Genomic DNA, 25,066 nt, shown 5'->3' with positions numbered 1-25,066 from the left:
CGCCCGGCCCGGCGGCGGAGGGAGAGAGGGAGGAAGGGAGCGACCCGTCCTGCCCCGTTGCCGCCGCCCCCGCGGACGGGGGCGCACGGCCGCCATGTGAGAGAAACGGGGGCCGCGGCGGAGCCCGCCCCCGGGGCGGCGGGGCCGGATCGGCTGGCCGCCGCCGTGCGCTGCAGGCTTTGCAGGTCCGCGGAGGCGGCGGCGGGCGGGCAGCAACCAGCCGACGCCGGCAGCCCGCCCACGGCCCCGCCATGGGAGCCGGGCGGGGGGCGAGGCTCGCCGCCCCGAGCCGCTGGCGGGGCTGAGCCCGGCTCCAGCGCAGGTAGGGAGGCGCCGGGCCGGGCCACGGGGGAGCCTGCCGGGCTGGGTTAGGGGCTGGCCCCGGCTCCCCCCCAGCCCACCGGGAGGCGGTCGGGCGGCGGCTGCCCGGCCCACCGGAAAGTTTGGGCAGGCGGCGCGGCGCCTTCGCTCCCCCGCGGCGGGCGGAGCGCGTTGCCCCGCGGTGCCGCCGCCGGTGAGGGCCGGGGGAAGCGGGCGGGCGGGCAGAGAGGGAGGCTTTTAAATGGCTTTGAGGAGCGGTACCTCGGAGGTGGGGCCGTGCCGAGAGGCTGGAGCGCCTTTGCTTATCGTGGCCGGAGTAGTGTACGTATTTTGGTTGTTTTTTTCCGATTTAGTGTGCAGCGTTTTAAGGACGGGGGCCGGGAGCGTTGCTGAACTCCTGGAGGATGTGGGTTAAATGAGCCTCTGCTGCGGAAACTCTTAACGGCTCTGCTTTGCCTTTAAAACACGGGGAGAAGGAGGTGGTGTGTGCTTGTTTAGGTAGTTCGAAAGAGAGGTAGTTTGGCTCTGCTCGCTTTAACGTGCTTGGTTTTAGTTGTCTTTAACAGAAATGTGCTCACTGGTGGGTATTTAAAAAAGAAACGACAACCAAACAACAGCACACTTCAGACTGAATAAGAGGTTAATGAAAATCATCGTGCATGCAGTCAGCGAATAGGACTCAATTGGGTGATTTCTGTTCCGGACTCTGCTGTGTTTTGGGGAGATCCGTGCATTTAATTCAGCGTGCGTCTGTCCTCTTCACGTGTTGTCATTTGAAAGGAAAAATATCCCCCAAATGTTCTGGTTTTTGCATGCACCTGCCTTTCCAAATCCTAACTCCCCGGAGTTGTGCGTGGTGCTCTCACGGAGCCAAAGATGCCCGGTCCGTGTCCAGAGCCCTGCTATTTATAAGACTTGGCAGAGCGGGGGAGGAGGAGGAGGGATGCAGCAGCAGGCTGTTGTTTGCCTTTTGCATAAACTACCGAGGCAGGTTGCATATTGTTTGAGATGTTGCATCGGTGGAGGCGGGTGGGTGGGGGGTGGGGAAGAAGTGCAGAAGCTGAAGTGTTCCTAATCTTTCTCTTCCTAGGGACTGTGGATCTGCGAAGCGCTTCCATCCGATGTGAATGCAGTGTCCCCTGTGGGATGCAGTAGGTGATGCCCAGCTCTACTGCAATGGCAATTGGAGCTCTCTCTAGTTCTCTTCTCGTAACCTGCTGCCTCATGGTTGCCCTCTGTAGCTCCACCATACCTGTACAAAAACTGGCCAAGGCTCAAGACAAACAGGAGATAAAGGCGAGCCAGGAAAAGAGGGATCACACATCTACAAGGGACAGCCAGACAGGCCCGGGGAAAATGAATGAGATCGGCAGGAGCGGGAGGGAGGAGGGTAGCAGGGACTGGAAGAGCAAAGGAAACAGGAACTACTCGAGCAAGGAGTCTTGGACTAAGCAAAAGCAGGCTTGGAACAGCCAGGGGACGAGCAGTAAATCCGGGAGCATTCAAGTGCAAGAGCAAAGGGACGCCGCTCCCGAGGAACCTCAGGTGGCTGAAGATTCGTCTCTCCCAGAAGCTGTTGCGAGCGTCACTCCCGAGCCTCCGGAGGAGTACGCCTATCCGGACTACCGTGGGAAAGGCTGCGTGGACGAGAGCGGCTTCGTCTATGCCATCGGGGAGAAGTTTGCGCCGGGCCCCTCTGCCTGCCCCTGCCTCTGCACAGAAGAGGGCCCGCTGTGCATACAGCCCGAGTGCCCCAGGCTCCACCCTCGGTGCGTCCATGTGGACACCACGCAGTGCTGCCCGCAGTGCAAGGAGAGGAAGAACTACTGCGAGTTTCGAGGGAAAACCTACCAGACCCTAGAGGAGTTCATGGTAAGGGCTGAAGCCAAAAGTCATTTTGTGGGTCCTTCTGTCGTATAAAGGGGCGTTATGTTCTTCAAGTGCTTTCTCGGAGGGCGTTCTGGGTCTCCCCCTCCCCTTTTCATTTCTGTGTTAATACTACTTCTGCAGTGCTGTACAATATTCCCCTTAAACATGACCTTTCTTGCTCTATGATACTGTAACATTTTTAAATGAGGGGGCTGATCTTTATTAATTCCTTTGGTATTTACAGTAAAAAATGCTACTTGAAAGGATGCTTCTTGGGTGATGTGGATTTTATGAGAATTTCCAGCGTTACATTTGCTTCCTTATTTAACTGTTAACTGTGAAACTTCCACCTTGCAGGGATCAAGCAGGGTTTTGTGGACTAACTTCTATTCCTAGTAATCAGTCTGTGATGACACCTTTTTGCCAACAGTCATTTCTCTCTTCCTTTTTTGCTGTTTAAACTGTGCTGCCAAGGTTGCCTAATGTTTGCTTTCTGAGAATGATTATGGGCCTTCTTTTTAATAAAAGCATGGTTTGCAGTCTGAATTACAGTGATACCTAAACAACGGACTTGAAAAGATTTATGTTTAGGGAAATCCTTTTAGAGTAGGGCCTTTTTAGCACCACTGTGCAAGGTCATTATCATTGAAAATGCAACGTATTACAGTGCACTGAAAAGTTTTGGAGTTGAGGCCAGTTCCCTGGTTGCTTACCTTGCCTTTTTCCCCTTTAGTATTTTATTGTGGCTGAGATCTGCAAGCAGGCTCTAAGAATTTGCTTGCTGATGACTGTTAGGTACCAGGCTGGTTCAAAACCCATTTCTGAACACAGCTGAGATTTTTGAGCTGAATATGTTGAGGGGAGTATGAAATCCAGTTCAGGGTTCTGGCAGCTCGAGCCCCTCTCAGGATGGAGAAAAAGCAAATGTATTTGTGAAGGCTGTAAATAAGTTGCCACTTCTGCTCTCTGTGGTATTTGTGTGTTCTTGGAAACTTAACTTCGATTCATAATGTCTTTCCACATTCTTCAACTTCTTGAAAAATAAACAAATAAATAAAGGAGCAGAATTACTCTCTCTGGAATAAATCACAGTGTTTCCCCTTGTACACATTACTGCCTAAAGAGAACATCATCAGTGATTTTTCGAAGCATGGCAGAAAGCATCATACCATCCTCCCTTTTTCCGTGTCACCCTCAAGGATTGCATTCAGCTTCAGGGTGGCAGCTTTCTATTTTAAGAGGGAGAAGGTACTTTTCGTAGCGGCTAGTTGGTGTGACCTTTTTGGAGGTGGGTTGTGAGATCCTTCCTTTTCCAGAGAAGTTAATTCTGAGGGGTGGCCAAAACAGTGATGTTTCTGCACATGGTCTCTGTATCAAAGTTTTAAAGGCTTCTCCCCCACACTCTTCTAACGAGTTGCATTTCTTTGTCTTTATATAGTGGTGTTGTATTCATGGCTGTAAAGCAAGCCTAAAATACCTTATTTGAGGTGTGTAGTGAGAGAATAAAACCGTAGTGCTCCCTGTTACATTTGAACATGGCTGGCAGCCTTGGTAAAAAGGGAGTGCTGAACGGTGACGTTACAGAAATGTTCTGAAAAGACTTTGGCTTTCAGCTTTCTTTTTAAGCCCATTCAGCCTTCAGCCCTTGTGTTGATGCCTTCCTGTAATGAAACATCAGTTCCCTTACTACTTTGTGTTAGCCAGCTTTAGAAACGTGAGTGAGAAGGTTTGCCCGCTTGGGCTGCGCAAGCAAAGTTACCGATGCAGTTAGACAGTGGAGCTGCAGCCTGTTTATTTTGACATGTGAGGACATTGGATTTTAGTTGGGCTTCAACGTTGGTTCCAATATTGTGAGCACAAAACTGTAAATGTAGCTGTTTGCCCGTGCCACTGCAATCAGTGGAGGTGTCTGGCGAGGTAAGGTACAGATGTAGCCAGATTGCTGCTGCTCAGTGGAAGCAATTGCAAATGCAAGTAATTGCACACGGTTTCAAAGGCCATTTCACAAGTTCAAAGCTGATGGTCTTATAGAGGTTACTAATATGCTATCTCTTGATTAAGGTCAGGGAAGGAGTTATAAATGGATAGCAATCTGATTTTTCTCTGTTTGCACCTTCTTTTTATGGCAGAGAGTACCAGACATCACTGAAGGAAGGTGACCTCCTAACTTTTAAGTGATGTTATCTGCACAAACATTTATGTATAGATGTGTAAATATGCGTGCAAGTTTGGAAGTTTGCTTATATAAAATCCGTATATGGCTTGGCATGGCAAAAAATTGCCCTGACCGGAGCCGGTGCTAACTCAGAAGCTGAGCGTGCCAGGGAATAGGAGGTTTGATGCATTTCTTCTTTGGTTCACAGTCCTTCCTGCAGGCTTTGCTTTTGTGTGTGTGTGTATGCACACATTTTTCTCTTTCCAAAAAGGCCATGGATGTTGACACAAAACACAACACAGGTGCGGGGGAAGGATGAGGTCTCAAAGCTGTTTCCATCAGCACCACTCTGCTCTCCTGTGGGTATCTTGAGGCAGGATGGCAGAGGGATCACAGCATCCATACGAGTGGAACTGGGAGCAGAAGCCTTGGTTGGTGAAATGCAGTGAGGATAAAATTCTGCGCTGGAGCTGGAGATTGCTGAGCACGTGCTCTACTAGATGTTTTTCAATCTTACCGTAAGATTTGAAAATGCAGGCTGACTTACAAAGTAATAGTCTTACAAGGACCATAAATTTTCTTCAAAAGTGTAATATGGTTTGGGAAAGACCTACTTTTTTTGAAAGTTGCTGCTTCATGTGTTTTGTTTAGAATTTTTCTGCTACCAAAATTTGTATTTATTTGTGAGTAACTTGGAAATCCGGAAGTTAACAAGCCCAAATGGATTTTGAAACACCTGTGGTATTTTGAAGGCATAGAGAAGTAAAAACAAGGCTGATATGTTTATTCTTGTCAGCCTAACCCCATTCATGTTCTCCTGAGTTGCCTAAGTGGCAAGGAAATACTAATAAAAATGCCAGCACAATAGCAAATCAGTTTAGGATTATGACTGATTTTTTTATTTTTTTTTTTTCAAACTTGGATGTTTTCAAAGCTCAAGGAACCAAATGTAGATTTTTTTTTTTTTTTAATTCTGATTTTTTGTTCATTTGTTTTTTTGTTTTGTTTTTTAATTAAAGTTTGGCATGTGGAAAGGGGGAAGAGAAAGCTCAGCTTATTTTGGACCAGAACTTCAATGGCTGCAAATGATTTGTCACTTCTTAATTATGAGAATTTACACTAAGTTGCCAGATAAACCTACTACTCCTACTAAGCTACAGTTTTCTTCATGCCACGCTAATGGGAAATCTACCTGTTTACACAGTGGTGTGTTTGCTTTTTTACAACATCTGCAACTCCATTTATACATCTGCTATGAAATTCCCTTTAAACAATTCTAAAGAAGGGGTTTTTTTGCCATCTGTACTCTTTATTTTCTACAGGTTTTACAGCTGCCTAGTGAATACTTAGGACTTCTGTGCCTCTCGTCGTCTTCCCACAGTTTTTGCATGGGCAGAACTACTGCTGCTGTAGAGTTAATAGCTTCATCTGTATACCACAGAGACGTGGTATCATTAGTCTTCAGAGAGAGGTTGATAGGTCATATTATTTCCAGTCCAGCCTAGTTATGTCAGATGTGCTAAGCTTGAGTGCTGCTGGGCTGGTCGTTTCCCAGAGGAACAAGTGGGATGCTCGTTGCATTGGCTGCCACTAGGAACTGCACTGCAGGTGATGCGCTTACATTATAGTAGAGGAGAGGAAACGAAGGACCAAATGTGTCTTTTCATTCTGATTTATTTAGCTGTTGTTATATATACGCACTGTCTTATTCTCTCTCTCTCTCTCTCTAGTGATGATTATATCTCCAAGTATTAAGCTGCCATTAAGATGCAGAAGGATGTGGGGTTTTTCTACAGTTCCTGCTACATACTGATGATATATAAAAAGCAATACACTACCATTTAGTCCAAAGATAAACAGATAAACATTGACACTAATACCATTTTAGCAGCCATTGTGGTTCACTTACATGCCTGAAAAGAGCTTTGCAGAAAAAAACACATGGAGACCTTCCTTAACTCTGCTACCATTACTCATATTGGTGGGTTGTGCAGACGACAGTACTTCTTAAAGGTGTACTATAGTTATTCCCCTCAAATCCCATGATCTATTTTACAGGAAGGGTATTCATGACTGCAGTATCACATTAACAGTGTACTCCGTTCATGAAAGATGTAGTCTTCAAGTGTATGTGCTGTATAGGATTGAAATGCATTATTCTGAATCATCATTAGATTAGATAAAGATTAGATCAATTTTGTTTCTCATTCAGTAGTATTTTCAATGCTTCATTAAATGGCTTCTTGTTCAAGGAATTTTAGGCTTCCGTCAAATTTGGAATTCTAGTAAACAACCTACTTAATTAGAATATGTTTCAATTTTACAGATGAGAGATTTTAGGAATAACATCTGTGTGCTGTCTTGTTTCCTGATTATCATCAGATACTCTAGTTTTTACATCACTTCTAATGTTGAATGGCACAGCTACTAAGTGGAGTCCTGGGAGAGGGAATATCTGCTGTTGTAGTTACTGGTTTTGTTGAACTGTAATCATTGGCAAATTTGCATGTTTTTCAAGTGATGGCAAAAAGTGTTGAAACCAATTGAAAGCTATACGTTTGCCTTGTTGAGCCTGATCCTTGGAATGGAGTTTTAGTAGCATTCATCAAGTAGGATTAATTAAAAAAGAAAATAAATAAATAAATCCTTCCCAAAAAGCGTGTTTTCATAACTTAGTAAGTATTGTTTCTGGATATAACCCCAGGGGGAAGGATTCTTACTATTGACTTATAGATAGTTAGGAGCTCGGGTTTGCTGACACTCAAAATGTCACATGCAGTTCAAGTGATTACCTGGAATATCTGAGCCTTTCGACTCTGAACACTGGATCACAAACCTCCTCGTCTGCTGACACTCCAGCTCTGCAGGTGAACGTGGCAGTTTATAAACAATTACAGGACAAAATTCTTGTCCCAAGGCCTGCAATAAAAATCTGCAGTACTGGGCTGTCAGCCTCCTTGTAGCATTTTATAAATGTCTGGTGTGGTGTTATCCTGAGTAGAGTGTAAAGCAAGGAGAAAACTGGAAGTGAGTAACTGGCAAAGGAAGCCTGAAATAAATAATAGTAATAAAAGCAGAAAGCAACACAGCAAGAGACCCTTCTTAGGCTTTCTAAGCAGAGGGGACAGTGTGAAAAGATATGTGAGTGCATAAGCAAATAACAGCCCTGGCAGGTGGGAAGAGAAGTGGCAAAGCATGGATGAGCATTTAGTTGGAGCTGATGCTGTGCAAGCATCAGCATGGTTGAACTTTGGAAGTGAGAAAGATGTGAGAGAGGCAAGCAAGCAGAGAATGGATTTGCGGAAAAATGTGATGGGCTGCCTAAGAAATAGGGAGAAGAAACCAGGTGATCTGCAAGTTACATGCCTGGATGATTCTTCACAAAGAATAATTCGTTTTAGATTTGAGGTTACTCTGCTTTTAGTGGAGAAATGCAGCGGGTGGTTGTTTGGCAACTGGAATCTGGAATGAAAAAGGGTCTATAAAAAAAGACCTCATCCTTAAATAAACCTAGAACCTGCACAGATTGTGGATTTAGAGGGTCACTGGTAGTAACGTTCAGCTGCGTTTTCACCCTGCCCTCTGAGCATGGATGCCAGTGTGGGTTTTTTGAGTACAGCAATGAGATTTACAGTATACCGTTTATTGCTCTTTAGCACCCTTGCTTCCCTCTACCTCCAGCTCCTTGTGTGGTACGAGGATGTCAGCGATGCAATGTGCAGCGCCTGGTCAGAAACACTGAAGAGGACAGCTGGAATTGTACATGTGGCAAATGCAGACATTTGAAAGTCCATTTTTTCCCAAATAGGGCCTTGATGCTGTTTTGTTTGGAATTAATTTCATTGAAGTAGGTCATTCAGGTAATTATCTCATGGTACTCCTATTCTGTAGAGTTCTTCAAAACAGTAACATTTCAGTAGGTAAAAAGGATGGCCTGTATTTTGCTTCACCTCTTTCTTTGAATTGCAATTTCTTTTCAGAAAGTTACAACTACTACAAGAATGGTTCAAATACAATTAACCTATGGGAAATACCTGAATTCAAAGGATTTTTTTTTTTTTCCTTACTTCTCTTTGAAAATGGTAATTTTCAATAAAACGCAGCTTCCTGCTACTAAAAAGCTTTCAAACCTGGAAAAATTGCAATAAGGATTTCCATTAAAAGAACTTCCATAATTCATTTAGCAAAATTTTTCTTCTTTAAATACAATATTTTTGCTAAATTATTTTTTGAACCTCTAATGGAATTAAACCAGATTTCATAAATTATGAACGTAATTTGCTGGAAGTTCATTAGAAGTGTGGTAGGGAAATTTTTGCTTTATTTGTGTTAAAAGTCTGAAGTGTTCTTGTTCCCAGGATCCCTTTGACTTTCCCATTTGGGGCACAGGTTCAGAGCAGAACCTGTGTGGTTTTTCTGCTGCGGTTCTGTAATTTTGCAGGAGCCCAGCTTCACTCTGCATTATTCAGACCACAAAAAGCATTTTTTTAAAAGGGGGAGGAAAAAGAGGTGAAGGAAAGAACAATGCAGATAGGAAGGTAGGCATTGCACACTTCAGGAGGGCATTAAGTGAAAGAGTTAAAAGATGACTGGATTTGTGTTTCAGGTTTCTCCGTGTGAGAAGTGTCGCTGTGAAGCCAATGGTGAAGTGCTGTGCACTGTCTCAGCCTGTCCCCAGACGGAGTGCGTGGATCCAGTGTATGAGCCCGATCAGTGCTGTCCTATCTGCAAAAATGGTAAGTGACGGCAGCAAAACTAGAAAGGGGGCTTCTGTCAGAGAGATCCACGTTGCTCTGTTCTGGTTTTGGAAAATAATTCAAATATTTTCCTTTTTCCCCAAACGGAGATGGAGAAGAGTTTTCTGTGGGTGGTGTCTTCCCAGTGTGCGGAGCCAGATCTTCTCTTGACTGGGATGGACTCGATTATGACCTACGGGGATTTTTGTTACCCAGGAGACAATTAGGGTGTTAATACCAGATATTCATGTGGCTTCTGAATATAAATTTTGCATGAACTCGTTGTGGATATGTTTTATATAGGCATACAAAACAGAACTCAGGCTCTTCATGTTATCCACCTTTCAATGTGAGCAGTAAAAGTTACTTTTGTTCTCCCTTCTTATTTGTTCCCCTTTCAGAGGTTCTTCTCTTCTTTTTTATTCTTCCTGAGGCAAATCGAATGTACCTTATTGAGCTCATTTAATTTTCATAACTAAATGAATTAAACTCCCAAGTTTAATTGAATATTTTTCGTAACTAAATTAGACAGAAAGTCTCTCTACTCCCAGCAAGGGCTAGCATTAGATCAAAGTCTTGGTCTATTCAGAGGAAAAAATTACATGACACACTAGCTCATCATTTATAAAGAAGAAATGATAATTTATTAATAGAAATGAAAGCTGCAAAATCTCAAATGAAATTATACTTAAAATGAAAAAAGACATTTAAAAATATTCAGATAATTTTCAGCCATGTATTATTTCTCTAGAATAGGTGGGTTCCATTACATTAGCTAAAACAAACTGATTAAAATTGTGGAAAAGCTAGGGGAGGAGAGAGTGTACAACATACGCTTTCCGCAAATTCAACAGTAGATGATAAGGGATAGTTAATTGCATTGGAGGAGTTTCATTTGTATGGGCAGAAAAGTAATTGCTTCACATCCCTTAATTGGTTGTTACAACCCTGAAGGAATTTGTTCTCGGCTGTACAGCTTAAGGCCACTCTGCTTATAGAGATGAGGACAGGCATTTTTTGAGGCATTTAGGGACAGTTAGTGAGAAAGGCTCAATTTGGGAGCTGGTGGTATGACAGCTAGTCGGTCCGGAGGATCCTTTGGCACTTGTTTGATGGCAAGAGCCTTCTGACATGCTCACAGGCTTTTTGTGTGCACCACGCTCTGCGGCGGTTCCCCAAAGGGGAAGGTCTATTTTCAGTATCGGAGATGGAGTTACAAGCATAATGTGTGAAGTCTATGTAGTCTTTTCCACTGAGTTTCTCCAGTGATGTTAACGCTGTTTGGAGCTGGATGAACTTTCCATTGGTGCACGTTCTCCCACAAGCATCAACATAATGCACTGCAGTGGCCATCTCCGAGCGGTGGCTTGCCTTTGGATTAAGGTGTTACTGCAGTGTGGGGCTTGGCTTAGCTGTTCGCATAGATCCCCTGACATGTTTCCCAGAAATGGGGCCTGTTTAAAAAAATCATACATAAACATGCCTTAGTTGTGAGCAGGCTACCTCTCTGAGTGCTAAAGCTGAATTACCCGAGTTCTGCCTGCAAGAAAACGGTGGACTTGTTCCTCAGCGTCTGAATCCCCAATATTAATTGCATATTCCTTGGGTGTGCCCACAAGCTGGCATCCCTGACCCAGTTTCAGACCAAGGTGACCAGAGCTGACTGTTTCCAGTGAGCTGTACTGTCACTTCTCTGCATGTCAGAGAACTAAGAGTGGCTTTCCTTGTTAGCTTTTAGACGAGGAAAAAAAGCATTAACAATAACAACAAAAACAGGATAGTTCAGAAGAAGCTCGACTTTTCTGGGTCAGCAGCTTCAGTACAGTATCACAAAGAAATTTCTGAGGAATCCTCTCCATCTGGGGAGTGCATTTAAAAAAAAAAAAAATCAGGCTGTTTGCTTTCAGAGCTTATTTTAAAGCATAGGACAAGTGCAGTTTGCAAGGAACTTCAGTGAATTGCTGAATGTTTTCAATTAGATTGGAGCAAAAACCTACTGAGCAGGAAAACCTAGCCTGCCTCATCCCCTCATTTTCAAGCCTACTGGAACAAACGTGCTGTGAATGTGAGTCGGGGAAACAATCATCACGTTGTGCTTCAGGGTTCATCGTTGCAGCAATGACATCAACGACATCGTGTTAGTGACCCAAAAGAGCTTGGGTGATGTACAAGGGAGCTCAGCCGCAAAACCTGAGTGGTGGGAAAGGTGGAGCCGTGGAAAGCGTATAAGTGAGGTGACTGCTGTCATGCTCTGCATCCCGCCCTCCGTAGAGTAAGAAGGGGTGGGAGGTGAAGTTTGGGTTCTCTAGATTTACTAACATTTGTGTGTTAAAAATGCACAAAATCCAACTCGGATTTCATTCCCTTTCCTGGCACTTCATAGCATATAAGACTTTCCCAACTTGCCTGGCCTGTGGATTGCTGGCAGTGAACCAACAGAGTCAGGGCTAAGCAACTACATCCATCACTGGTAAGACCACATACAAATGCCTGATTAAGAATTATGGAGGAGATCTAGGAAAGTCTGCCGTTATTAGAAATGAATGAATTCAGTCTCTTGGCATGTGTGAGACACTGTGCGTTACCCCTTGTGGGAAAGAGCGGGTGTAGTTGACTTCCCCAACCTGATTCCACAAAAGTGCTGGCAACCCTTCAGATGAGGGACGGATAGGTAACTGCCCATCGGGCTTACAGAACTGCGCGCAAGTATAGGTACAGACTTACTGTGAATGTAAGAAGTAGTGAATGGAAAACTTGAAGAGTGAAGAACGGTCTTTGTGTAGGATTTAATAATCTTCTATATCACATCCCGACTTTCAAGAAGGAGCCTAGATACTTCTATAGCTGGAGATGTTATTTTCTTCTTTGTGGGCAGGGACAGGGAGTACTTTAAAGAAGTATCTGCTCTGAAAAGTAGTCTGTAGAAGGGATAAAAGGTGGCACCTCACTGAGAAAATCCTGGGGTGAGGGGAATTTTCCTGCTTTTTATGTCTCAAGTCACTACAGCTAAGGGAGCTGTTTTGTGTTTATCTTATATACACGCCCTGCAAGGAAGCAGGTTGGGGACAGAGCGGAATGGAAGAGAGGCTTTCTTCTGGTGTGGGCTGACGTGTTGAGCTTCACGCTTTTGGTAACCAACAGCAGCAGTAACAAGAAAAAACATCTGGAAAGTTAAACCTGACTTCAGAGAGTTGCATTAAGTAACAGGTGCCCAGTTCGGATCTCCATCCTGCTTTACAGTACTAGCAACGTAGTTACTTCTGTGGAAGCCGTCCCTGTTCACAGCGATATCAATAAGCTCAGAATTGGCTACAGACACTTCTATAGTTCATATGGAGTGAAGGGTAAAGATAATCGGCATACAATTCCCTTTCCATTAGGAAAAGGCTGGGCACTTGTCACTGATTCATTTGGGGCAGTGGGAGGGGGTGGGGTGTAATACTGAAAGTGAATTACCTTGCTAGATTAAATTACCTTGGTTGTCTGTTCCACTTCTGTGTCCAGTATTAGAGCCCTAATAGGCATACACCGCTGAATGCCACTTTGCCTGAAGCGTGCAGCCGTGGAGCAGTTGATGGAGTTAAGGGTGGCCCTGCTCCTGCCGGTGTCTTTGCAGGAGGATGAGATTAAACCTGCAGCCCACATGGAGACTGGAGGGGGAGGCGTGGCTGCTAGACCAAAAAACATTTTGTTCTAAGGTCCCCGGGAGATTTTTATTTCATTATATGGCTGAAAGATTGCCCCAGATAAGATGAAGCTGATCCTGGTGCCTTCCTAGCACTTTTCTGTCTGTGCGTCAGTGTTGTTTCTGTGTCTGCAGCAGGGAGAGCTGAGCTTCTCCTGTCAGCGAAGGCTCGTAACTGCGCAGCCAAAAATATAAGCGCTGATGCCCAGGGAGTCACATGTGTTCTCAGGGCTGTAACATCCACAGGAGATGTCTTGTCTGTTATCGCTGGCTGTGCAGTAGGGAGACTTTACTCTGGATGTAGTCATTTCAGGCGCCTTAGGTGGGACGAGTCAGGACCTCATTTCATAATTGGGTTCATAGTTACAGTTGAAATATATGCATCATGTGGTTGAAATGGTTGCCGTTAGTAAGGTGCAGGTCTAATATGATGTGGCCAGAGAGGGTAAATGGTCATGGTTTTGTATACCCATACTATGAGGTTGACTCACTGAAACTTGCTTTAGTACCTTTATGTACAATTACAATGTTTAAGCATGGGGTGACCTGAGAGTGCCTCTGAATGGCAGGTGGGGACCTCCGTCTGTGCGAAGGAGCTCTCAAGGGGGACAAAATCCTGATAAAGGCTGGCAGAGCTGCCCTCCCCTTCTGCGACTGTTGGTATAACAGGACTGATAACTAATCCCAGTTCCACCCATGCTGTATGCAGCAATGTGATTTGTTCCCTTCTGATGTGTTCATTAGTTCAGGCATGTGAATGTTTGTGTATGCAGGGTAGTATTTGTTCCATGTTTCTGTGTGCATGAGTCGCTTAGCAAAAACTTCTGCACAAAATTCCTGCTTTAATAGGCTGTATTTGACAAAATGATTTATAATATGGGACTGTTAACCAAGTAATATTAATCTTTTACGGGGAATTAATATTTTTGGGGAAAAACACCATTAAAGTTACATGAACAGCTGTATGTGATTAAAATTGCCTAGTGAATATGCAGGTAGGTTGAAAAACTGTAGCAGATATTTTGGCAGCTATTTATTGAAAACAAAAAAATACCAGACTTGCTTCTTTTTGGCTGTGTTGGGCATTTGAAGTGGCTTCCAAATCTGGTAGGTGAAGTCGGTAAACTAGTTGCAGTAGTTTTTGTTGTTGGTTTCTGCTGTTGATGAAGTCAAGAGGAAGTTCAGTCCGTGTCGTCTTAATTCAAGGAATTCCTTTTAACCCCATTTCATCTCTCTGCTCACCTCTCTCATTTTCTCTCTCGACTCTGGGAAAGTTGGTGGCTGCACAAGTTATGTGTGCTTCCTGTGCAGAAATCACAGAATTTTCTTCTTGTGCCGTTTTTTCCACTTAGATCAGAACCTGTTTAAATGTGCATGGATTACCACTGCAAACTGGGCTGAGCAAAAACTTACACCAAAACCACATGGTCCTTGTCGTTTCCAACTCACATACCTGTGCGTGCATGCACACGCATACAGGATCCAGTGTTGACTTGGTATTCTTATGTTGGGCTGGCTAAGTAGTGGTAGGTGTTATTTCCTCTAAGGGTTTTTATTTAGGGTACAAGTTATCATAGAATCATTGAGGTTGGAAAAGACCTCTAAGATCGAGTCCAACCATCAACCCAACACCACCATGCCCACTAAACCATGTCCCTAAGCGCTTCATCTACACGTCTTTTAAATACTTCCAGGGATGGTGACTCAACCACTTCCCTGGGCAGCCTGTTCCAGTGTTTAACCACTCTTTCAGTAAAGAAATTTTTCCTCACGTCCAATCTAAACCTCCCCTGGCGCAACTTGAGGCCGTTTCCTCTCGTCCTATCGCTAGTTACTTGGGAGAAGAGACTGACACCCACCTCGCTACAGCCTCCTTTCAGGTAGTTGTAGAGCGCGATAAGGTCTCCCCTGAGCCTCCTCTTCTCCAGGCTAAACAACCCCAGTTCCCTCAGCCACTCCTCATAAGACTTGTTCTCCAGACCCTTCACCAGCCTCGTTGCCCTTCTCTGGACACGCTCCAGCACCTCAACGTCCTTCTTGTAGTGAGGGGCCCAAAACTGAACACAGTATTCGAGGTGCGGCCTCACCAGTGCCGAGTACAGGGGCACGATCACTTCCCTACTCCTACTGGCCACACTCTTTCTGATACAGGCCAGGATGCCATTGGCCTTCTTGGCCACCTGGGCACACTGCCGGCTCATGTTCAGCCGGCTGTCAACCAGCACCCCCAGGTCCTTTTCCGACAGGCAGCTTTCCAGCCACTCTTCCCCAAGCCTGTAGCGCTGCATGGGGTTGTTGTGGCCGAAGTGCAGGACCCGGCACTTGGCCTTGTTGAACCTCATACAGTTGGCCTGGGCCCATCGATCCAGCCTGTCCAGGTTCCTCTGCAGAGCCTTCCTACCCTCGAGCAGATCAACACTCCCGCCCAACTTGGTGTCGTCTGCAAACTTACTGAGGGTGCACTTGATCCCCTCATCCAGGTCATTGATAAAGATATTGAACAAGACCGGCCCCAAAACTGAGCCCTGGGGAACACCGCTCATGACCGGCCGCCAACTGGATGTAACTCCATTCACCACAACTCTCTGGGCCCGGCCGTCCAGCCAGTGTTTTACCCAGCGCAGAGTACACCTGTCTAAGCCGTGAGCCGCCAGCTTCTCTAGGAGAATGCTGTGGGAGACGGTGTCAAAGGCCTTGCTGAAGTCCAGGTAGACCACATCCACAGCCTTTCCCTCATCCACTAGGCGGGTCACCTGGTCACAGAAGGAGATCAGGTTGGTCAAGCAGGACCTGCCTTTCATGAACCCGATGTTGAATTCCAGAGTATATGATTTTTTTTCCTAATGATAGAAAACTGTCAGAAGATGAGAAGGATCTGTCTGAAGACAGGGCAAAAGTATCCAGTTATACTGAGCCTAATCGGTTACCGGGACAAATCTATTTATATAGTGTATATGTATTTATTGGATATACATATTGTGTCTATATATTTTTTATTTTTTTTCACCAAGAAACCCAAATGCTTTCAGTTGGGAGTTCTGCTGTCAAAAGGCAGCAGTAAGTGTCCCTGGGTGTATAGCATCCTGTCTTTTTGTGCAGACACATGAGGACAATCAGAAGTTATACTAGTGTTCGGTATTTAAAGTAGTACTTTATACTTAAGTAGGAGGATGTAGAAGAGCCTTTTAAAATGTAAAAGGAGTGTATCCTATAAGCTTTCCAGAACTCACTTTGCAATATTTTCTCATTACAGGCTGCTACAGTGAGCCTGAGAAGCGTTTCTTCGGCAGTCAGTTTTTCTCCTCTTATCTGATAATCCAGGCTTAACTCATATATCACAGCTAAATTCTGCTGTGTCAGTCACTTTCATGGCAACTGCTTGCAGGGGGTGTCACTTTACTGTGGGCTGAAGCAAAAGTCGATGATGATGTGCCCCAAACAGTTGTTTAGCAGTGACAGTCCCAGGTGAGTGTGGGAAACTTGCTGCCAGCTCCTCGTGGTGGAGTCAGAACTGCAGTGTATCGCAGTTCCTGGGTTCTTAAAAGATGTTTTGCTTCAGCTCCAGGAGCAGAAAGATGAAAATGCTCTCTGTGCTGATAGAAAAAAAGAAACCCTGAAATCCTTGGATGGGAGGAGAATAATAACTTTTCTGGCAACTTTCATGTTTTGTTTTGTTTTGTTTTGTTTTTAAAAAAAGAGAGGTCTGATGTACCTTATGCTGCTCGCCATGGCAGTTCCATGTATCTACCATCCTGTGTAGTCCTGGATGCTGCTTCAGACAGGAAAGTGCCTTTGTGCTAATATGCACCAGGTTATTGGAGTAAACAGTGTGCTATTGCTTGATCTGTCTTCGCTGACAGCTTCTCTTTTACATACAGATGCATTTGGGGATTTGCTTGTTTTCTAGTGAAACGGCTAATCTGGGCTCTTCAAAATGAAGTCATCAGTTGCTTTGGGTTTTTGTTTGTTTGTTTTGTTTTTTTAAGTTCTTCATACAAGAATTTTCTGAGTTTGTATTGCAGTTTTATTTACACACATATATGGAGATAGGTAAGATGTTAATAAAAAAAATAAAATCCTGGAGCTCACATTCTGCCCCCTTCCTCTTCCACACACTGCCCCCACCGTTTGTTCTTTGCTGTTCGAAGAAGGTTCAGAAAACTAACATTAAGGGAGTTGAAGTTCTTCCTATGTCCAGTCTTGTTCTTTATGCTGTTCATTAGGGAAAGTACTCCCAGTGTTAACTTTGCTTCCTCTATTCTGTTATTGGATGTCTATTTTAGTTTTGTATGTGTCACTAATTGAAATTGTGGCAAAGATTTGCGGTGCATGTACGATTCCAAGGTCTGAAATACTTATGTGCATCTCTCTGTATGCTGTATTCTCGGAATAACATTCCCTATCAGTAGAACACTATACTATTTGATTAAAATATGAGCTCTTAGATTCTGAAACCCTGTCTTGCTCCAGATTGAGTTACCATAGGTTACTGCATTACCCGATCTTAGCTGAGCCACTGTCACTGTCCACGTGAGCTCTCGGTTCTATTCTTTGCAGATAATCCTGTTTGTAAATAGAAACGATTTACTAGCTAGGTGCTACAGCGATACAGTAATAGGACTACATGGCTGATTAGTATTTTGCAGTGTGATTAAAGGAGCAATGAAGAAAGATACATACCTTGTGTGTTTTGCTTTATATTCTTTTGGGTTTTTTCATTGGTATTTCATTGTGTTAAATGAGGCATCCAAGAGTTTGCTTGGCTTTGAGGGAAGATGGAGGCTTATATTAAAGTATTATGGTATGTTAGTATATTGGCAGTGCATCCTTCTGATGATAAATGATATATTCAAAATCACCTTTTACTTCTAAGTGCAGTGTAATTTTCTCTGCTTATTTTCACAGGAAGTTAAGGTTTAGGCATTAAGGAAGATGTGAATTGATCTAGGTGACTTACTGATTGATGGAAGCAGGGAATTGGCCGGTTTTGTTAAACTTCATTTCTTAACACTTTGCTCTTCTATGGTTTGTGCTTTGCAACCGTGATGGCCTTTCCACGCAGTGCAGGATTGCTAATGCGTGGTCTGCCTTAACTCCCTGTAACTCCTCATTCTTTGGCATATGTCTTAGGTCTTACATGAGCATGACAGCAATCTCAGAAGTTTTCTTTCAGTCCTGTTTGAACTGTATTTATAAATGAAGTACGGATCTGATGAAGAACAGCAAAACCTCTTTTCTTTCCTGACATCAGTTTGACCAGGGGCTGACTTGTACGCCTCTGCCTGTGTTTGGAAAAGGGTTCTGAAGGAAGAGGAGCAATGGGTTCTTAGGGGAGAGGCTAAAAGCCTCTGGTATTTTTTACTAATATTTGTAAAATTGCAGTGCTTGTTTTTCCTGTTGCTCTAAATAGCATCTTACTGTTTCAAACTACTGCACTGGGTAACTCCCCTGTGCTGTGTGCTGTGAGAGTCCTGAATTAAGTCCCTGACGATTACCTTTGCCCAGCAGGTCAAACATCTTTATCAGCTGGAGACTCAAGTGCTTTCCTAATTTAAAACCTTGATCTTTAAGTTGGAAGCAGCTTTTACTTCATGAACCTTTGGATTGCTTCCATGGGTGTAATTATCCATGCAGTTTTGCTTCCTTGAGCATGTTCAGCTGTATAGCACTGATTTAAAAAAAAAACCAAAAAAAACCCAAACAAACCAGTTTTTCAGTAATTCCTTACCTTCACCAGCACAGTTACCATAATGATTAGCATTCCAAAGCTGATAGGCAACCAAAAATTTTGATTGCTCTTTTCATTTAGGAAAACCCTCTAATGTGGTTTTTGGTTTGGGGGTTTTTTTTGCTGCCTACACTGGTGGTAGTTAAATTTTCATTAGAGGAGTGACTTCCTGCTGGAAAACATCATTTTCTTCTAAATGCCTCGTTCTTTTGCTGAGTCTTCAGCTCTATTTGCGTGTTTCTGTGCCGGTAGCCCTTGGATGGGGGGGCTTATTAAAAAGTTGTACACATAAATCCAACTTACCTTACAGTCTTGTAGATGATGAGTGTTTTTCTCCTGCATCATTTCTTCTCACATTGCAACACGTTGCTATTGCACGCTGGTTACTGACCGCCTTTCTTTGAAGTACTTGCAAGCAGCAAGTCACACACTGTTTATCACCCATGGAAAAGATAAGTTATCTTCACTGCGTGCTCACCCAACATGTGATTTAATCTTTTTTCTTTTCCAATGGAATTGATCAGATGGAGCAGTAGCAAGAAGAAAAGAACAAACAATGCATTGTAACAGGACTCAAAATACTATTTGGTGAATAGCATTGAATAAAGAAGATCTATATCCAAGCAATTGCTTTTGGGCCTCTTGTGTTTGAAATACTTGCTCGCAATGTTATCTCCTTTCTCAAAGGTAGTTCCACAAGAGTGTGTGTTAATTGCTTTTCCCATAAAAAGTAAAGGTATTACTTCTTATGCTCCAAAATAGTTCTTATTCCTTTGTGATAGCATGATCTCAAACCCTCTCAAACATTTTGAGTTCAAAAGGGAAATCACTGGTTAAGCTGGGCAGTTTTGAAGGAGGTACGCAGTTAGTGAGTCCTATTGAAGACAGAAGAGAAAGAAGGAGTAGTGACTGTTCATGGTATCTTATGAAGCCAAGTAACAAGACAGCACAATGGTTAATTAAATTCAGCAAAACCATATGTCAGGTAGTGAAAGAAATTGCTTGGATATTCTGATGACCTCTTGTTAAGATTTCTGCCGAATGGTTTTAGTTAAGTATCAATGTGAAATGCTGTATGTAAACATCTGTCAGGCTTCATTAAAGAAGGCTTGCATTTATTAGAAGTATGCTATTATATAAAGACTGGTTCCTCCCACCTGATTTGTGTAATCTTCCGTGTTTGTTGAGCTCTCAGCAAGAAGAGGTTGCAGAAATACAGAGAAGAGCAGCAAGAAAGCTGAATATTCCCCTGTGAGAATAGATGAGGTCTCTGGTAGTGATACCACATGAATTAAAAATCACATGATAAAGTGTGGTAGTGGGGGAGAGGGATAGTACCAATGAAAATCTTGCTTGTGCTCACAGTACAAAGTCAAGGGAGAAGCAAGAAAATCAAAAGGCATTGTACATAATAAAGTCTTTAATGCACCATGTAATTAACCAATGAACACACTGCAGAAGATAATGCTGATACACAGTTTCCTAGGATTAAAATAAAGATATCTTTATAATAAAGGTATCTTTGATAGAAGGAATAAAATACCTTAACCTAGCTACAGTGAAACTGCTTGGAGCAACATGCCGTAGAGTGTAGTAGAAACCTGCTTACAGGAGTTCCTTTTCACATAAGCAGAAATGTAACATTATTGTTTCCTGCTGTCCACATCTTAGACTTTCTTTCTTGAACTTCCTCTTTTTAAAGCACTTCGCAGAAAAATGGTTAGGCTAGCTTGACTTTAGCTCAGCCAAACCCATCCTGGAAGTACATGTACCTTCTTGTTAAGGCAAGAAGACAGACCTGATTAAGAGATCTTTAAAACAGCAGCAATCCTTTTCCCACACAACCATTGCACAACCATTGTGGTGTGTGCTGGGACACGACAGCACGTTACTCAGTACGTGCAGATGATGGAGAAGAGACCTAATGAGGATGCCTTTTGGCAGGGTCTGCTTTCAGCTATTCTGTCAAGCTTTATTTAAATGACCTAAAGGTAGGTCACCCATAAATTGCTTGTGTAATAGCTATTCATACTGTCTAAGACTTCTGAGATTGGTCAAAGGACTCTCTATAGTTCTAGTTCGTGTGAGTTTAATACAATCTACTGAAGGGCTAATTAAGGAAAAAAAAAGGCTCCGAAGCAAATAAATTATAGCAGTTTATGGAGTTATTTGTTATGTCAATGTGATAGTGAATGTGCCACACCACAATGGAAAGCTAATTATTTTCCTTCTATGGCAGCTTGCTAACCTGATACATTGCTAATGAAGGGATTAGATGGGGGGTTGGCAGCCACTAACATGAGTGAATGATTGGTTTTAAGACCAGTTCATACTGATGCTGAGGTCCAAGCCAGGTAATGATTATGAAAACTTAGAGGCAATTCTGCATCCATTATTTAGTGTATATCTCTCTCTCTCTTTTTCCATAGATACTTAAATCTAATTGTACATGTACATCCCTAAGCACTCATACGTACAGCTGGAATGTGTGAGGAAGTCTCATTACCTAGTTTGTAGCCTAAACATTAAATCTGCAGGTTGGGTTTTGATTTCAGTGTGTTTAAATAAGGTATGTTTTCCTTCTCCTGTGGCTGTCGTGTTTTGCTGTGATTAGGTAAGCTGCTAAAACATGGAAGAATGCTCAGGTCCAAGTGTTCATAGAATCATAGAATCATAGAATCATTGAGGTTGGAAAAGACCTCTAAGATCATCAAGTCCAACCGTCAACCCAACACCACCATGCCCACTAAACCATGTCCCTAAGCGCCTCATCTACACGTCTTTTAAATACCTCCAGGGATGGGGACTCCACCACTTCCCTGGGCAGCCTCTTCCAATGTTTCACCACTCTTTCAGTAAAGAAATTTTTCCTCACGTCCAATCTAAACCTCCCCTGCCGCAACTTGAGGCCATTTCCTCTCGTCCTATCACTTGTTACTTCGGAGAAAAGACCAACACCCACCTCGCTACAACCTCCTTTCAGGTAGTTGTAGAGAGCGATGAGGTCTCCCCTCAGCCTCCTTTTCTCCAGGCTAAACAGTCCCAGTTCCCTCAGCCGCTCCTCAGAAGACTTGTTCTCCAGACCCCTCACCAGCTTCGTTGCCCTTCTCTGGACACGCTCCAGCACCTCAACGTCCTTCTTGTAGTGAGGGGCCCAAAACTGAACACAGTATTCGAGGTGCGGCCTCACCAGTGCCGAGTACAGGGGCACGATCACTTCCCTACTCCTGCTGGCCACACTGTTTCTGATACAGGCCAGGATGCCATTGGCCTTCTTGGCCGCCTGGGCACACTGCCGGCTCATGTTCAGCCGGCTGTCGACCAACACCCCCAGGTCCTTTTCCGACAGGCAGCTTTCCAGCCACTCTTCCCCAAGCCTGTAGCGCTGCATGGGGTTGTTGTGGCCGAAGTGCAGGACCCGGCACTTGGCCTTGTTGAACCTCATACAGTTGGCCTGGGCCCATCGATCCAGCCTGTCCAGGTCCCTCTGCAGAGCCTTCCTACCCTCCAGCAGATCAACACTCCCGCCCAACTTGGTGTCGTCTGCAAACTTACTGAGGGTGCACTCAATCCCCTCACCCAGATCATCAATAAAGATATTAAACAAGACCAGCCCCAGTACTGAGCCCTGGGGAACACCGCTCGTGACCGGCCGCCAACTGGATGTAACTCCATTCACCACAACTCTCTGGGCCCGGCCGTCCAGCCAGTGTTTTACCCAGCGCAGAGTACACCTGTCTAAGCCGTGAGCCGCCAGCTTCTCTAGGAGAATGCTGTGGGAGACAGTGTCAAAGGCCTTGCTGAAGTCCAGGTAGACCACATCCACAGCCTTTCCCTCATCCACTAGGCGGGTCACCTGGTCACAGAAGGAGATCAGGTTGGTCAAGCAGGACCTGCCTTTCATGAATCCGTGCTGGCTAGGCCGGATCCCCTGGTTGTCCCGCTCATGCCTTGTGAGCGCCCTCAAGATGAACCGCTCCATAATCTTCCCCGGCACCGAGGTCAGGCTGACAGGCCTGTAGTTCCCCGGATCCTCCTTCCGGCCCTTCTTGTAGATGGGCGTCACATTGGCAAGCCTCCAGTCGTCCGGGACCTCCCCCGTTAACCAGGACTGCTGATAAATGATGGAGAGCGGCTTGGCGAGCAAGGGGGGTGTTGGGGGAAGCAAGGTCCAGGTGTGTTGCCAAAGGCTGCCTGGCCTGCTGTCAAGCAGGCGTTCATCAAGTGCACCATTTATATGCCTGCGGTGCTGAAAAATAACCACTTCCTTGATTTTTCTTGCTGGCAGCTCATTCAGCAGAGAAGTTTTATCTGTTGTGCAGTTTTCATTACAAGCACGTGATGTATTTGCCAGTATGAGAGACTTCCTAATTTCACATCAGTCGAGTGTTTAATCTTCAGTCTTAGTTTTGTTCTGACAGCTGATTGTTTCCAGTCAAAATGACTGGAGAGTCAAGTCAATGATCTTGAAATACATGGGTTTGTATTTGTCCCTAGGTATGACTGATTTGGCTTTGGCTCTGAGGTCTGTTGTGGTGCATGCTCCCTCAGGGCCCTGGTGCTCTCCCCCTGGCTGTGCTGCTGTCTGTGCAGTCACCTGGCTATGGCGGTGCACCAGAAGATGCTTCCATGAAAAATCCCTGTGGTATCAGCTAAGTGGAGGAGCAGTCTGGAAACCTTTACAGTCCTTGAAGCAAGTTTTGGGGAGAGCAGGAGAAGTTTCCTGGACTCTGGTTTTAAGGATTGCTACCAGAAACAAATATTCAGGATGGATAGTTGACAGAAAGTGAAAATCTCCCCTGACACAAGTCATGTTAGTGTAAATGAAATACGTGGATTACAACATCTGGACAATGCAAAAGGGAACTTTATCGATTCAGAAGACATAAAACCCACTCATATTTACCCCAAGCTGGGATCAGCTCTAAAGGTGGTTCTCACCCTTTGAGGTCCAGCTGGCAGATTTCTAGCCTCCTGACTAAGCATGTCCTTTATACATGTGTGTGTATACACATATGTATATATACATATGCTACAGAGGTCATCAGACACCATGCTTAGTGAAAGCACTTCCCACTTTTGAAACTCCCTCTCGAAACGCCTCCCTGCAGTGGGCCATGGCCATCACCCTCTTACTTCACCTCCCAGACATTGGGGACAAACTTTTTAGTAGGGCCTGTAGCGATAGAACAAGGGGTAATGGTTTTAGTCTAAAAGAGGGTAGATTTAGACTAGATATAAGGAAGAAATTTTTTATGCTGAGGGTGGTGAAACACTGGAACAGGTTGCCCAGAGAAGTTGTGGATGCCCCATCATTGGAAGTGTTCAAGGTCAGGCTGGACGGGGCTCTGAGCAACCTGATCTAGTTGAAGATGTCCCTGCTCATTGCAGGGGGGTTAGACTAGATCACATTTAAAGGTCCCTTCCAATCCAAACTATTCTATGGTTCTACATGCAAAGACAGCAAGGTGGGCTGTGTACTGGAGTGGCATCTGTAGCTTCCTCACCGCTTTCTTGAGACAAGGTGATTGGCAACTTGCTGTAACATACTCATCCTTCCACCTGGACTATATTGAAATGGATGCATGGGCGAAATACCTGCTCCTGTGGGCGTACAGACCATCACACCCTCGTTTTGCAGAGAAAGCTGCAGGAGTACTGTACCAAGAGCTGCAAGGCTACTTTTGCTACAGAGCATGAGAGGAGAAGAGGTTGCCTTGGTGTTACAGTCCCTGAGATGAAAGATGACATTTTGGTTGGCTGCCTGAAGATGTGGGTAGTTGTCATGTCATTAGTTGTGCCTAGCTTATGCTGTAATACATTTGTTACAGTTACAAGGCTACAATCTACAATCTAGTGTTTGTATTTCCTTTTTGTTGCCTTTTCTTCCTTTTAATAAGTGAAAAGAGAGGTTTGGATTTAATCATAAAATTTCTACAGGCCATAGTGCATCACCCATAATTCACCCGTGACTGTAACTAATACACAGGAGCTGGAGGTCCCTCCTTGGCTGCATGCTCCTTGCGGTGGTGGTAGCTATGGATTGGAGATGCAAGAGCAAGCTCTGTAATTAGAGTGGCCTGATGATGCGTTCCCAACTGCGCAGCTCCATAAAAAGGTAAATTCCCACCTGTTGTCACTAGATGTCAGTGTTAAAGTAATTTTAAGGTCAAATCTCTTTTTACCGTGTAATGGATTGTCTGTAAATCCAGGCTGTGGGTGGTTGTGGCACAGGTGGGACTTGCATGATATGAGTAAAATACTGAGCTTAAATAGTTGGGTTGAGTCGTTTCATACATTCTTGTAACCTCTCTTGATTTGATGAAGTGACTGCTGATTTACCTCCAGATCAATGCCAAGATGATTTGATCTGTTATCTCTTGTTTTCCATCCCTGCTTATTTGCCTGCTTTATAATTAAAAATCTGTGTTCCTTTTTAAATTTGTGGGTTAGTTCATGAGCAGAATTCCAATTGAATAGCTGTTAAATCATTTTCAGCCGGGGGTTGGGAGCAGAAGTTAGATACACAGATACTGTTACAATTCTGTTGTGATTCGCTGTTTTTTGCACGT

The 25,066-nt window shown here is 44.3% G+C and overlaps 1 protein-coding gene across 2 annotated transcripts in view; it reads left to right on the top strand.

Annotated features, from left to right (window-relative positions):
* The first annotated feature begins 254 nt into the window (after nucleotides 1–254).
* The window catches only part of VWC2 (von Willebrand factor C domain containing 2), a 63,651-nt gene continuing 38,839 nt past the window's right edge, over nucleotides 255–25,066 (top strand). The window contains exons 1-3 of one of the 2 annotated variants that reach the window (XM_076332240.1): nucleotides 255–322; nucleotides 1,412–2,193; nucleotides 8,952–9,081. In XM_076332240.1, the coding sequence (XP_076188355.1) occupies nucleotides 1,480–2,193; nucleotides 8,952–9,081 (844 nt within the window). In that variant the 5' untranslated portion in view covers nucleotides 255–322; nucleotides 1,412–1,479. Of the gene's footprint in view, nucleotides 323–571; nucleotides 643–1,411; nucleotides 2,194–8,951; nucleotides 9,082–25,066 lie in introns of those variants that run through there. The other variant, XM_076332239.1, reaches the window with a different exon arrangement.

The sequence above is a fragment of the Aptenodytes patagonicus genome, chromosome 2 (genome assembly GCF_965638725.1).
Source record: "Aptenodytes patagonicus chromosome 2, bAptPat1.pri.cur, whole genome shotgun sequence".
NCBI classification, from domain to species: Eukaryota; Metazoa; Chordata; class Aves; order Sphenisciformes; family Spheniscidae; genus Aptenodytes; species Aptenodytes patagonicus.
The sequence above is the reverse complement of the archived record's forward strand: the minus strand, read 5'-3'. Positions and strand labels throughout refer to the sequence as shown.